Source organism: Dasypus novemcinctus, chromosome 4 (assembly GCF_030445035.2).
Source record: "Dasypus novemcinctus isolate mDasNov1 chromosome 4, mDasNov1.1.hap2, whole genome shotgun sequence".
NCBI lineage: Eukaryota > Metazoa > Chordata > Mammalia > Cingulata > Dasypodidae > Dasypus > Dasypus novemcinctus.
In genome coordinates, this window is record NC_080676.1 from 102,200,976 (window position 1) to 102,214,743 (window position 13,768).

The window sequence follows — 13,768 nt, forward strand, 5'->3', positions numbered from 1 at the left end:
AACAAAGAATAAACAACAGAAGATGCAAATAAGTGCTATCAGAGTTGAAAGGGGGGAAGTTATGACTGATCCTGTAGAAATAAAAAAGGATCTTAAGATGATATTATGAAAAACTGTATTCCAAACAAACTATACAACCAAGATTAAAAAAAATAGACAAATTCCTAGAAATGCACAACCAACCAACACTGACAATACAGAAAAACATAATTAACAAACGAATCACATTTAAAGATATTAAATCCACCGTCAAAAATCTCCCAACAAAGAAAAGCCCAGGGCCAGATGGCTTCACAGGTGAATTCTACCAAGCCTTTCTAGAAGAATTAACACCAATTTTGTTTAAACACTTCCAAAAAAATTGAAGAGGAGGGAAAATTACCCAATGCATTTTATGACGCCAACATGACCCTGATACCAAAGCCAGATGAAGACACTACAAGAAAAGAAAAGTACATATCAATCTCTCTAATGAACATAGATGCAAAAATTCTCAACAAAATACTTGTAAGTAGAATCCAACAGCATATCAAAAGACTCATACATCACAACCAAGTAGGATTTATTCCTGGTATGCCAGGCTGGTTCAACATAAGAAAATCAATCAAGGTAATAAACCACATTAACAAACTAAAAGGAAAAAAAACCACATGATAATCTCAATCAATGCAGAAAGGGCATTTGACAAAATGCAGCATCCTTTCTTAATAAAAGCACTTCAAAAGCTAGGAACAGAAGGAACATTCCTCCACAGCCAACACTGTACTCAATGGGGAAAGGTTGAAAGCTTTCCCTCTAAGACTTGGAACAAGACAAAGATGCCCACTGTCACCACTGTTACTCGACACTGTACTAGAAGTTCTGGCCAGAACAATTAGGCAAGAAAAAAAAAAATTAAAGGCATCCAAATAGGAAAAGAGGAAGTAAAACTCTCACTATTTGAGGATGACATGATCCTGTATTTAGAAGATTCTGAAGTATCCATGACAAAGCTACCTGAGCTAATAAAAGAGTTTAGCAAAGTGATGGGATGTAAGATCAACATGCAAAAATCAGTAATTTTTTGTACACTATTATTAACAATTTAAGGGGAAATGAGGAGAAAAAATTCCATTTACAATAGCAACAAAAAGACTCATATCTAGGAATCTATTTAACTAAAAAAGTACAGGACCTATATTCAGAAAACTACAAAACAATGCTAAATGAAATCAATGAAGACCTACACAAATGGAAAGACATTCTGTGTTCATGGATTGGAAGATGAAATATCATGAAGATATCAAACCTACCCAAACTGATTTATAGATTCAATGCAATACCCATCGAAATTCTAACAGCCTACTTTACAGAAATAGAAAAGGCAATTACCAAATTCATTTGGAAGGGAAAGTGCACCTGAATAGCCAAAAGCATTTCTAAAAAAGAAAAGCGACATGGAAGTAATTTCACTGCCTGGCCTTGAAACATATTACAAAGTTACAGTGGTCAAAACAGCATCATACTGGCATAAAAACACAAACATCGAATAGCAGAAAGAAGTGAGTCCAGAAACATGCCCTCACCTCTACGGTAAACTGGTTTTTGACAAGCCTACCAAGTCCATGTTAACAGGACAAAACAGTCTCTTCAACAAATGGTGCTGGGAGAACTGGATATCTATAACCAAAAGAATGAAAGAAAACCCCTATCTCACTTCCTATTCAAGAATCAACTCAAAATGAATCAAAGACCTAAAAATAAAAGCCAAGACCATAAATTTACAAGAAGAAAATGTAGGGAAACATCTTAAAGACCTTGAGGTAGGTGGTGCTTTCTTGGACCTTTCACCCAAAGCAGGCGCAACAACAAAAAAACACAGATAAATGGGATCTCCTCAAAATTAAACACTTTTGCACCTCAAAGGACTTTGTCAAAAGGGTGAAAAGGCAGGTGACACAATGGGAGAAAATATGTCCAATTAAGGTTTAATATCCATGATATATAAAGAGATGCTACAACTCAACAATAAAAAGACAAACAACCCAATTTAAAAATGGGACAGAAGACTTGAATAGACATTTGTCCAAAGAAGAAATACAAATGGCAAAAAAACACATGAAAAAATGTTCAATATCACTAATGATTAGAGAATGCAAACCAAAACTGCAATGAGATATCATTTCACAACTACCAGAATGGCACTATTAAAAAGAGAACTACAAGTGTTGGAAAGGATGTGGAGAGAGAGAACATGTATCCACTGTTGGTAGCAATGCAGAATGGTACAGCCACTGTTGAGGACTGTTTGGCAGTTCCTGAAGAAGTTGAATATAGATTTGCCACATGACCCTGCAATACCACTACTATGTTATACCTTGAAGAACTGAGAGCAGTGACACAAATAAGACATCTGCACACTGATATTCGTAGTGACATTATACATGATTGCCAAAAGTTGGAAAAAACCCAGGTGTCCATCAATTGATAAATGTATAAAGAAACTGTGGCATATTCACATGATGGAATATTATGTAGCTGTAAGAAGGAGAAATGAAGTCATAACATATATGACAACATGGATGAACCTGGAGAACATTATGTTGAACAAAGCAGGTCAGACACAAAAGGACAAATACTGTATGATTGCATTACTATGAACTAAGTATATTGTGTAACATATTGTATAATTCCATTTATATAAAATGTAAATATAAATCAATTAATAAAGATGAAATTTGATTACTGGTTATGTAAGTCTAAAAAGGAAGACATGCTAAGGGGTGTGGAATTTTTCTTTTTGGGGTAAAGAAATAATTCTAAAATTTTTTGTGATGATGAATGCACGACACTGATTAAACTGAAAGCCATTGCTGATTATACACTAGATAAATTATATAATATGTAAATATATCTCAATAAAACTGATTTTAATAAAAATATTAAACTTGGGCTTCATCAAAATGGCTGAAATTAAGCATTTATGTAGTGCACTGTTGCCATCAATGACTGAAGAATTTACCTTCAAAAAACCATGATTGTTCTCAATAAAAAAACAAGCTTTTTTTTCCCCCCACATTTCCTAAACTGCTCCAAACTCTTATTAAAACATACAACCTCTGATGTCAAAAGTTTCAGAGGTTTATTACCATCTCTGCAGAGTAGACCTTTTATTTACTTCAAACATATGAATCAGGTCCAAAACAGTAATGTCACAGCATTCTTAAATATATTTAGGAAGTCTCTATTTAGTTGTGTAAAAAAGGGTAAAGAACATCTTCACATACTTTAACTTTTTAATTACAATTCCGCACTGATATACTAGATATACTGGTTAAATAAAATGATTATTAAAGTAAATTTTACTATTTTTAAATAACTTTTTAAATATGGGTAATAGAAAATTTTAATTACACTTGGTTTCCATTGTATTTCTTTGGGACAGCACTGATCTTCACCTCCGTAATATTCTGCTCTAATCTATTTGCTGATATCAAATATTAATAACCTTAAGAACACGTTTATATGTTATACTGTAAACAAAAATAGTTTTAGCAAAGCATACAATTAAATCAGCACTCTAAAGGAATTAAATGTATATCAAACTGTTAATCTGATGCCTCTGGAAAAAGGAACGTGGTTGCTAGGGGACAAGAGGTAGGAGAGAAATTTGTCCCTTTTATAACCTTTTATAGATTTCAAATTTACCTATGTGAAAATAAATGTTCAATTAAACCCATAATAAAATAATTTGAAATATTACTAATGGAGTATTTGTAAGTCAACAGTAAACATTATCTGCTAGTTATCTTTCCAACTACCATTCTACAATCATACAAATTGCTTAAAGTTTTTTTTTTTAAGCAGATGGTTTTAATTCACCTGACACAACTGTTAAACTCTCATATACAAACTTTGCTTTGATCTCCATACTTTAACCTACATCTATTTCAATTCTAGGGTGTTTTGGTCTTGGTAGTTACATCTCAGTGCAAAGAAAACAATGTGGCTAAGGTTAGTTGAGAAGAGGTAAGCACCAAGAAATTTTTCCCAAATCATTCATTCTTCAGTAAAATGCCACCTGCTAGTTCTTAATGACTAATGTTCATTCAATGGGACAATCTAAAAGTATTATCAAAGGATGACAAGACTCTATTCCAAAAGTGGTCAATTCAATTTAGGCTATGGTTTTTAAGTGACTGATAGCCTCAACTTGCTTCTGGGTTCTAAAATACATCATACTTCCTTTATGTACAGAGCACCACCTGGTGTTTGCTTTAAAGTGAAATGTGTAATTATGAAGGCCCCAACATGCATGCACAACTCAGAGAAATTATGTTTTATATTTGGAAGGAACTCTAGAGATGAGCAAGTACTTTTCAGCTGCAAACTGCAGAGCTCCAAGGGTTTCTGTGAAGCACCTCACTCCTGCTGTTCTGTTCAGTCCCCTCCCCTCTAACCACGGCAATTACACAAGTTAAATACTGAACTTTCAAGTTACATTTCATTCAGGACTAAAGTGATATTTTGAAACCAATAATTTAGCACAATATTCATATTTTACAGAAAGAATATCAAAACAGAGAGACTAATTATTCATCCAACGTCACATTATTTAGAGAAGAAAAGTTTGCTTTTTCCAAAAGACGTATTGCAAACTTCATAAAATATAAAGGGCCATTAATCTTTCCAAAAAACTACACTTAACTCATGTTATGCTCCATAGACATTTATATCTGTTTTTAAAATCTTTTTAGTTACAAAAATAATGCGAAGCCATGGGGAGAAGAGAGATTAAAAAACCTAAGTAATATGCAGAATAATGTATGAAATCCCCTTTTCAACTCCATTCTCCTACCCATGGGTCACCACTGACTAGTGACTGGTGTATCTCCTTCCTGATTTTTCATTTAAATTCATTTAGAGAGCTGAGGTGGCTCAAGCGATTGAGAGCCTCTCCCCCATGTCAGAAGGTCCTGGGATCGGATCCTGGTGCCTCCTAAAGAGAAGATGGGAAGAGATGACAGGCAGACACAGAAGAACACACAGTAAATAGAGAGAGCAGACAGAGAGTGCAAGTGGGGGTGAGCAGGGAGGGGAATAAATAAACCTTTGGGGGAAAAAAACATAGAAGTAGATGTGGCTCAAATGACTGGGCTTCCACCTACCACATGGAAGGTCCCGGGTTTGGTTCCCAGTGCCTCCTAGAGAAGGTGAGCTGGTGCAAAAAGTGAGGTGAGCTGATGTAACAAAAGAGACACAAAAAAGGAAAGACAATGAGAGACACAACAAAGTAGGGAGCTGAGGTGGCTCAGGTGACTGAGTGCCTCTCTTCCATATGGGAGGTCCTGGGTTCGGTTTTGATGCCTCCTAAAGAAAAGACAAGCAGACACAGAAAGCACAGAGGAAATGGACACAGATAGCAGATAGCAACCACAAACAATGGTGGCGGGGGGGGGGGGCAATAAATAAATAAAATATATCTTTAGAAGAAAAAGTTAATTTAAACACTAGGTTTTTCACTCCTTTCAATAATCAGAAGCATACCTGACAGACGGTTGTCTTTTTAACCCAAAAACATACCATATAATAAATCAAAACTGTTCATAGCTGTGTCCATAGCATGGCTGCATATGTAAACTATTTACCATACAATCAATGCTACAATAAACATTGCTGCACATGCATCTTTCCAAATATGTGCTAGAAACTCTATTTTACCTTCAATCTGACCTGCTTGTGCCTGAGCTCCTGTATATGGTGGCTGCTGAAGCTGAACTCCTGGTGGGTGAGCTGCTGAAGAAGAGGAAGCAATGCTATCTGGCGTTCCTGAACGGTCTTCTGCAGGAGCACTGGGTGGCCCTGGATGGTCATGAAGAGTCATTTTAGTACTTAATAGAATGCCCTTCATAATAAGCTTGATTAATAAATTTGGTTAAAAGAAGTAAAAATAAAATAGAAGTATACCAAAAATGTAGCCTTTTATATTAAGTGCATTACTTTATTTTTTCCTTTGTTCCAGTCTATTAAGTATCCAAAGCTACAACTGGAAATCCTTCCTTATAAAGCATGGAGTACCAAATTCCTGAGTCCTAACTTCCTCCTGCAAAAGTGAATACTCATCTCTGTAATGCTAATATCCATCCCTTCACCCTTATCAATTATTTTATAGACCAACTAAAAATATCTTTTCATTCTTCATTAGGTCTCCACTGCCCTTAAATTAAGTCCAACCCTCTGATTTGGAATTCAAGGATCCAAACATTATTTCTCAAAATTCTTCCTCTTATGCCCCACTTCAGCTACACTTGACCTACTCCCTAATTTCAGAATGTATCTAATGCTTTTTCTGCCTCCATTTCATTTATTACTATTACCTCCACCTCTGCTCCATTTTCAAATATCTAAATATAGCCAATAACTTTTAAAACCCAGTTATAATTCCACACTTTCACTAAGCCTTCTTGACTCATAAATACTTTTTTCACTTCTGAACTTTTTCTTATGACCCTTACCAACTTCTAACTTGGTGTTTCTGAAAAGGTCCCATCTTCCCTCTTAAGACTATGAATTCTTGGACAGGCTCTTTTCTGAATCTTTTTGTCTGCCTCACAAGGCCTAGCACTCTAACTTGTATCTGGAGCCACCCAAATTCTTCCAGAATAATGCACGGAGAAGTGAATAGAGAGAATGTGATACAGTGCCGATTCTGGGATGCTCAAAAATGATATTCTGAAGCCAAATGTAGATATATCTTACTTCCTTAAGTTCTTTTTTGTTTTGGCAACATAGAAAAGTAGTTAAAAGCAAAGGTTCTGGAACCAGAATACCAACATTCAAATTCCAGTGTTGCCACTTAGTAGCTGTGTTATTACTCTGGGCATGTTATTTAATCCCCCTCTGTGCCTCAGGTTCCCTATGTGTACAAATGGAATACTACTTCCTTCATAAGGTTACTATGAGGATGAGTTAACACATGGCAAGTGCTTAGAAAATGATTATCACCGAGAAAGTTCCATATTAGGACTTTCTTATTATAATAGACTAATTCCCCTGAGGGGAAACCTTTACCATTTGTTCTGCTATATATCCCCAGAACCTAGTATTGTATGAAGGCACATAGTTGGCAGCTGACAGTTCAGGTATTAAAGAGAACCTAAACTGGGACACTAGTGGTAATGTAAGGGAGACTAATGATTACCAGAATAACATGAACAATTGCTTCTGTGTATATAATTTTATTTATATTTATGCACCCACAGATATATACATATACATGTACATTCCTCCCACAAATGACACATATTATTATAAAAAATAAAATCCTGTTGACTCCTCTTTTCTCCCTTGTATGTAAAATGAGTTAATTTTGCTCATTCTATCTTTGTTAATACTTTATCCTTCCTTCCCATTTCCACATCTAATATGCTGGGATTTTTTTTTTTTTTTTTTACCAAACCAAACCTGAGTAACTACAAAAGTACCCTGGCTATTTTCATGGGCACAAATTTTCCTATTTCAATCCAATATACAAAGCTACCAGAACAATGTTCTCCAAACAATATGATTCATATTTATGATATTATTTTGGTATGGCATATACTATATTCATGTCTAATTTTTTTTTTTTTTTTTTTTTTTGAGGTGTTGGAGCCAGAGATTTAATCCAGGACCTCATTAAGGGGGAAGCCAGTGCTCAACCACTGAGCCACATTGGCTTGTTTTTTTTTTCATTTGTTTGCTTGTTTCTTTTTGTCTTTTTTTTCAGGAGGCATCAGGAACCAAACCTGGAATCTCCCATGTGGGCAGCAGGCACTCAATTGCTTGAGTCACATCTGTTCCCCATATCTAAATTCTTAAGTCATTTCTCTATTTGGCATTTCCTAAACTCTTAAGTATTAAGTAGCTAGAATATTAACTTCTATTTCAGTTACTCTAAAAATACGTTTTCCATATATACCACTTTCTGATCTTCTTTTGCTAAGAACATAAATCATAAACAAATATTTGACTCTAAAGAATTTCACACAATACCCTTTAGTGAATAATCCCTTAGAAGTCTCAAAATAAATGAAATTGAACAGACCTAATCCTGTATTTTGAGCTACCGGCAATGGGAGAGAAAACTGGCCAGGTAAACCTTTCCACAGGTAACAATGAAAACTCCATACAACATAGAAGAAAACAGCTATTTATGAAACCACCAGAAGTCAAGCAAATGTAGGCAAAAACCAGAGAAGAATTTATGCAAACAGAAATGCAATGATTAAGAACTGCAAGCCCCACACCCTGTAATTCCAATGGCACACTATTACTTAAGGTGGCTGGTCAAGCAACTGGAAATTTAGGGAGGAAATCCCTGAATTGACAGAGCCACAGAAGGGGTGAGACCCAAAATCTAATTATAAACTCTACCCAAAACCCTAAATTGACTATACAGGTGGTGAGGGGGAGGGAGACACCTAAGGGGATCAGGAAAAAAAACAATAGCAGCAACTAGAGCTGAAAGAACTGAGCAAAGATATCAGCTGCTATATACCACAGGGGAGACAGAGTAAATAATTTGAACCCAAGAAGTTGGGGTTAAGTTTCACACCAAAAATTTCCAGACATGCAAATAAACAGGAAAATGTCGCCCCAACTAGGAGAAAAACATACTCAATATACAAACGGACTCCAAATAGGCTCAGATGTTGTACATAGCAAACATTTCAAAGCAACTATTAAATACATATACATTCCAAAAATTAAAGGAAAGTATGGTCATAAATGAGTGTAAAGATAAGGAATCTCAACAGAGAAATGGAAACTTTAGAAAAGAACTGAAAAGAAATTCTAGGGCTGAAAGGGCTGAAAGTACAATAGCAGAAACAAAATTTCACTGGTAAATTTTAACAGCAGATTAGAGATGGCAGAAGCAATCAGTGAGCTTGGAGAGAGATAAGTAGGTATTATCCAACTTGAAGGATAGAGAGAAAAACTGGATAAAACCACAGAGACCCAAGGGATAATAACATGAAGTATAACTGGAATTCCGGAAAAAAACGTTGAAGAAATGATGGCAAAAAAACATAATAGACCGAAGTATAGATACTATTTTAAGGTTAAAAACTTATTTGTGCAAAGCACTTTCTACATCAAAGCAATTTAACGAGAAATCTTATATTTAAACTTCGTTTTCTCTAATTTAAGATCAGGAAAGATAATACATGCTGTCAAATATAATTAAATTCTACAACAAATCTGAAATAACATTATAGCATATCTCAGATTCTAAAAATAAAATGTTCTGGATTTTGCTTCTAATAAAATTTACCTGAACCAAACAGTGTTCATCCTTTAAAGGGGCAGGTGCTACTGATTGAAAGAGAGCATAAGAAAGTTTTCTAGGGTGCTGTAAACATCTACATTTTGATCTAGTTGGTATTAATATGTGTGAAAACTTATTGAACTGAACCCTTAAAGATTTGTGCACTTCACCATATCCAAGTTATCCTTCAAAGAAGAGGGTGGGGTGGGAGAGAGGCAGGGGAGAACAAACTAACTTACCTGAAACCTGATCATCTGTTAAGCCAAATGCTGACATGACATTTTTATTGATTTCATCTTGGTTTTTTAAGGGATCAAAAGCTGACATACTTGCAGCCATAACTTGAGTAGACTGCTTTCCAGAAGAATCAGAAGCAGCAGGCTTTTCTTCCCTACCATCAACATTATCTAGAAGAAAGAGTGATAGAAGAATAAACAAAAACCTGCTTTCATTTTATCAATAGTCAATAAGGCCTAAAAAAATAAAAGGTAGGGAAATATATATGTGCTTAAATATAGTATGGAATGTTAACAGTACCTCTAAATATCAGATTATACATAATTTGGCTTTCATCTTTATATTGTTTTATATATTTACTTTTCAAAATCAGAAAAGGACAAAAAAAAAAGCAAGATAAATAATGTTCCTTTAAAAAATCCTAACCACATTCTTCCCTAAGAATTACTAGATAGGAAAAAAGTACAAGCTCCTTAACAAAGAGAAGTATTTTACTTTTTATGTAGTCCCATGACCAATATCCTAGCAGTAGATACATAATGGGCACTTAGGAAGTAAGTTATAGGTATTAATACTATTTTGCAAAATGATAAGAAATATATCTAAAGTTCTGGTCTCAACTTTTAGTTTTGTTTTTACTTTCTATTGGTCTGCTATTACACTTAATAAAATAGAAGAAATGATGTGTCAGGGATTTGTTTTGAAATAATATAGAACAGCAATAAAAGAAAAAATAGGTAAGTGGAACATCACTGATATTTAAAAAACTTCTATGCATCAAAGGGCTTTATAAAGAAACTAAAACAACGTATAGAATGGGAGAAAATATTTGGAAACCATATATCTGATAAGGGTTTAATATCCAGAATATATAAAGAACTCTTAGAACTCAAAAAGACAAGCAATCCACTTTTAAAATGGGCATAAGAAGATATACAAATGGCCAAAAGCATATGAAAAGTTGTTCAACATCAACTATTAGGGAAATGAAATCAAAGCCTCAATGAGACACCACTTCATAATCACTAGAATAGTTTTTTTAAAAAAATTCAGAAAAAAATGAATGTTGGAGAGGATGAAGAGAAATGAGAACTTTCATACATTTTTCAAGGGGATGTAAAATGATATAACCACTGTGAAATATATTATGGTGGTTCCTCAGGAAGTTAAGCATAGAATTAATATAGGAACTGGCAATTCCACTGCCAGGAACATAAATGCAAAAGAAATGGAAGTAGGGACTTGAACAAATATTTGCACAACAATGGTCACAGCAGCATTACTCACAATTGCCAGAATGAATGGATAAACAAAATGTGGTAAATAGATACAATGGAATATTATTCAGCTAAAAAAAGGAATGAATTTCTGATGCATGCAACATGGATAATCCTTGAAGACATCATGTTGAGTAAAATAAACCAAACACAGAAGAATGATATTGTATGATTTCACTTAGTGAAATAATTAGGATATGCATAGAATAAAAAACTAGAATACAGGTTACCAGAAACAGGTAGGAGTGGAAAATGGGGAATTAATGCTTAATTGGCATTAATTATTAATTATTAATATTAAAAATTGGCATGGAGTTTCTGTTTAGGTGATGGAAAAGTTGTAATGGATGTTGCTGGGGACACAACACTGTGAATGTAATGAACACCATTGAAGTGTACATCTGAAAGTGGGTAAAATGGGGAATTTTATGTTACATATGTGTTACCAAAATAAAAAGTCTCTATTTTTTTTGTTGTTTTTTTTAAGATTTATTTCTCTCCCTTCCTCTCCCGCTCCCCCACACACACAGTTGTCTACTCTCTGTGTCCATTTGCTGTGTGTTCTTTTGTGTCCGCCTCTATTCTTGTCAGACACGGGAATCTGTGTCTCTTTTTGTTGCATCATCTTGCTGAGTCAGCTCTCCGTGTGTGTGGCACCTCTCCTGGGCAGGCTGGACTTGCTTTCGCGCTGGGCAGCTCTCCTCACAGGGCGTACTCCTTGCACGTGGGGCTCCTCTACGCGGGGGACACCCCTGCGTAGCACGGCACTCCTTGCGCGCATCAGCACTGCGCATGGGCCAGCTCCACACAGGTCAAGGAGGCCCAAGGTTTGAACTGCGGACCTCCCATGAGGTAGGCGGACACCCTATCCATTGGGCCAAGTCCACTTCCCTCCTTCGAACCTTAGTGTATCAGTTATCCACCTTTCTCACCAACTTCTTTCCTTTAAGTACAAGGCTATACCCCAAGAGATTACTACACCAATCTTACTAATTATTTACCCTCACACCACTACTATTTCCCCCTTCTGTGCCTTTAACTTATCGCAAACAAAATACATCACAAAACACACACTATGCCCACTGGCCTACTACACGCTTTGCTGGCTGCTAGAGTGACTGTAACACATAAATCTAGTGTCTAAGGTAGCTCATACATTATTTGCTCCTTAGAGGAAAACAAATGTCAAAGAACCAATGCAGAGGTAGTGTAATGAAGAACTTAGGAAAGTGCACAGTTCTGGGTGAGGGTACTAAATAGTTCTAAATAGTGCATAGTTCTAAATAGTATTGACAGCTAATTGGCAGATTTGTTTTGTGGATGAAACTTTCAATTTAGAAACAGATTTTTTTGTTTATTTTTCTTGAGAAGGAAAATAAATCAGGATATTATCTAAGAACTTATAAGCTTAGAAACTTTCACAGAAGCAAGGTGGTTAATAGGTAAGAGATCTTGCTAAGCGCAGGAGAAAAAACAAACTTGTAATTACCTCTGAAATTAAAGCACAGAATCTATTATTCAATCTAGTCAGGCAGGACACATGACTAGAAGAATATTCAATCAAAGAAACAACTAATATGTGGCATGATGACCAAGATCTAAAGAAATCAATTTAAGTATCTTTCACATTAACACAGATGAAAAGCTAACAATAAAACATGAGGGTGGAAATATGGCTCAAGTGGTTGAGCCCATTTCTCAGACAGGAGGCCCCAGTTTCAGCCCTAGTGCCTTCTGAAAACAAAAACAAATAACAAGCAAACATGAAAAAACCAACTCAGGGGAGCTGATGTGGCTCAGTGCTTGACCACCGACTTCCCCTATACAAGGTCCTGAGTTCAATCCCCAGTCCTGGTACCTCAAAAAAAGAGAGAGGGAAACGGATATGGCTCAACCAACTGGGCTCCTGTCTACTGAGATGGAGGTCCAGGGTTTGATGCCCAGGGCCTCCTGGTGAGGGCGAGCTGGCCCATGCAGTGAGCTGGCCCACACAGAGTGCCTGCCCACGTGGGAACGTTGCCCCGTGCAGGAGTGCTGCCCTGTGTGGAAATGCTGCCTAGCACAGGAAAGCTACCCCATGCAGGAGTGCCAACCCGACGTGGAGAGCTGGCACAGCATAATGACGCAAGAAACACAGAGGAGAGAAAATAAGAAGACATAGTAGAACATGGAGCTGAGGTGGCGCAAGAGAATAATCACCTCTTTCCCACTCCGGAAGGTTCCAGGATCGGTTCCAGGAGCCGCCTAATGAGAATACAAGCAGACACAAAAGAATACACAACGAAGGACCACAAAGAGTAGACAATGGGAAGACAGGTCAGGGTTGATAGAGAATAAATAAACCTTTAAAAAAAGAGAAAGAAACTGTGGATATAAAAACTGATTTTTTAAAAAAAAAGGAGTGGCAAGAAAAAGGAGAGAACAGAAAGGTGAAATTTCACCAAATGCAAAACTTACATTTCTATTCCTTAGAGCTGAATCTGGGCTATTATGGGTAATTTCTATGCAATACTGGATATACTGATTGAATTTTGTTTTAAAGGTCTCATAATATTCTACATGTGCTTAAATGCCTGCTATTTTATGCAAATGTTGTTGTATCAGAGCTAAGAAGTCTTCTGGGAAAACAGTCTAAAAAGTTTTCATCAGATCCTTGATCTAAAATTATGCTTTTTATTTGGAGATAGGATTCAGAATAGGCAACACCTGCTTTCACCTGCAATATAAAACGTTTCATCATAAAGTGGCCAGAGGATCACATTATAGTATTTCAATATATCTCCAAAATGTTCTGAAATAGAGGTAGAATAGAACTAGAAATTATTAATCAATCACTAAATATTTATTAAGCATCTACAATAAACACAATGCCACATGGTTGGAAGAAATATGTGTTAAGGAAAGAAAATTGAAATTCCAAAATTCAAATGAGACTGAAAACAGAATAAGATTCCAGAATCTAAAC

General features: G+C 35.8%; 1 protein-coding gene across 7 annotated transcripts in view; it reads right to left on the reverse strand.

The window, feature by feature from the left end:
• TFG (trafficking from ER to golgi regulator) overlaps window positions 1-13,768 on the reverse strand; it is a 40,285-nt gene that overhangs the window by 11,534 nt on the left and 14,983 nt on the right. For 4 of the 7 annotated variants that reach the window (XM_004479225.5, XM_023584850.3, XM_004479227.5 and 1 more), the window contains 2 exons: window positions 9,529-9,696; window positions 5,701-5,841 (listed from right to left, as the gene is read on the reverse strand). In XM_004479225.5, coding sequence (XP_004479282.1) covers window positions 5,701-5,841; window positions 9,529-9,696 — 309 coding nt within the window. The remainder of the gene's footprint in view (window positions 1-5,700; window positions 5,842-9,528; window positions 9,697-13,768) is intronic. The other 3 variants (XM_058295990.2, XM_004479226.5, XM_058295993.2) reach the window with 2 other exon arrangements.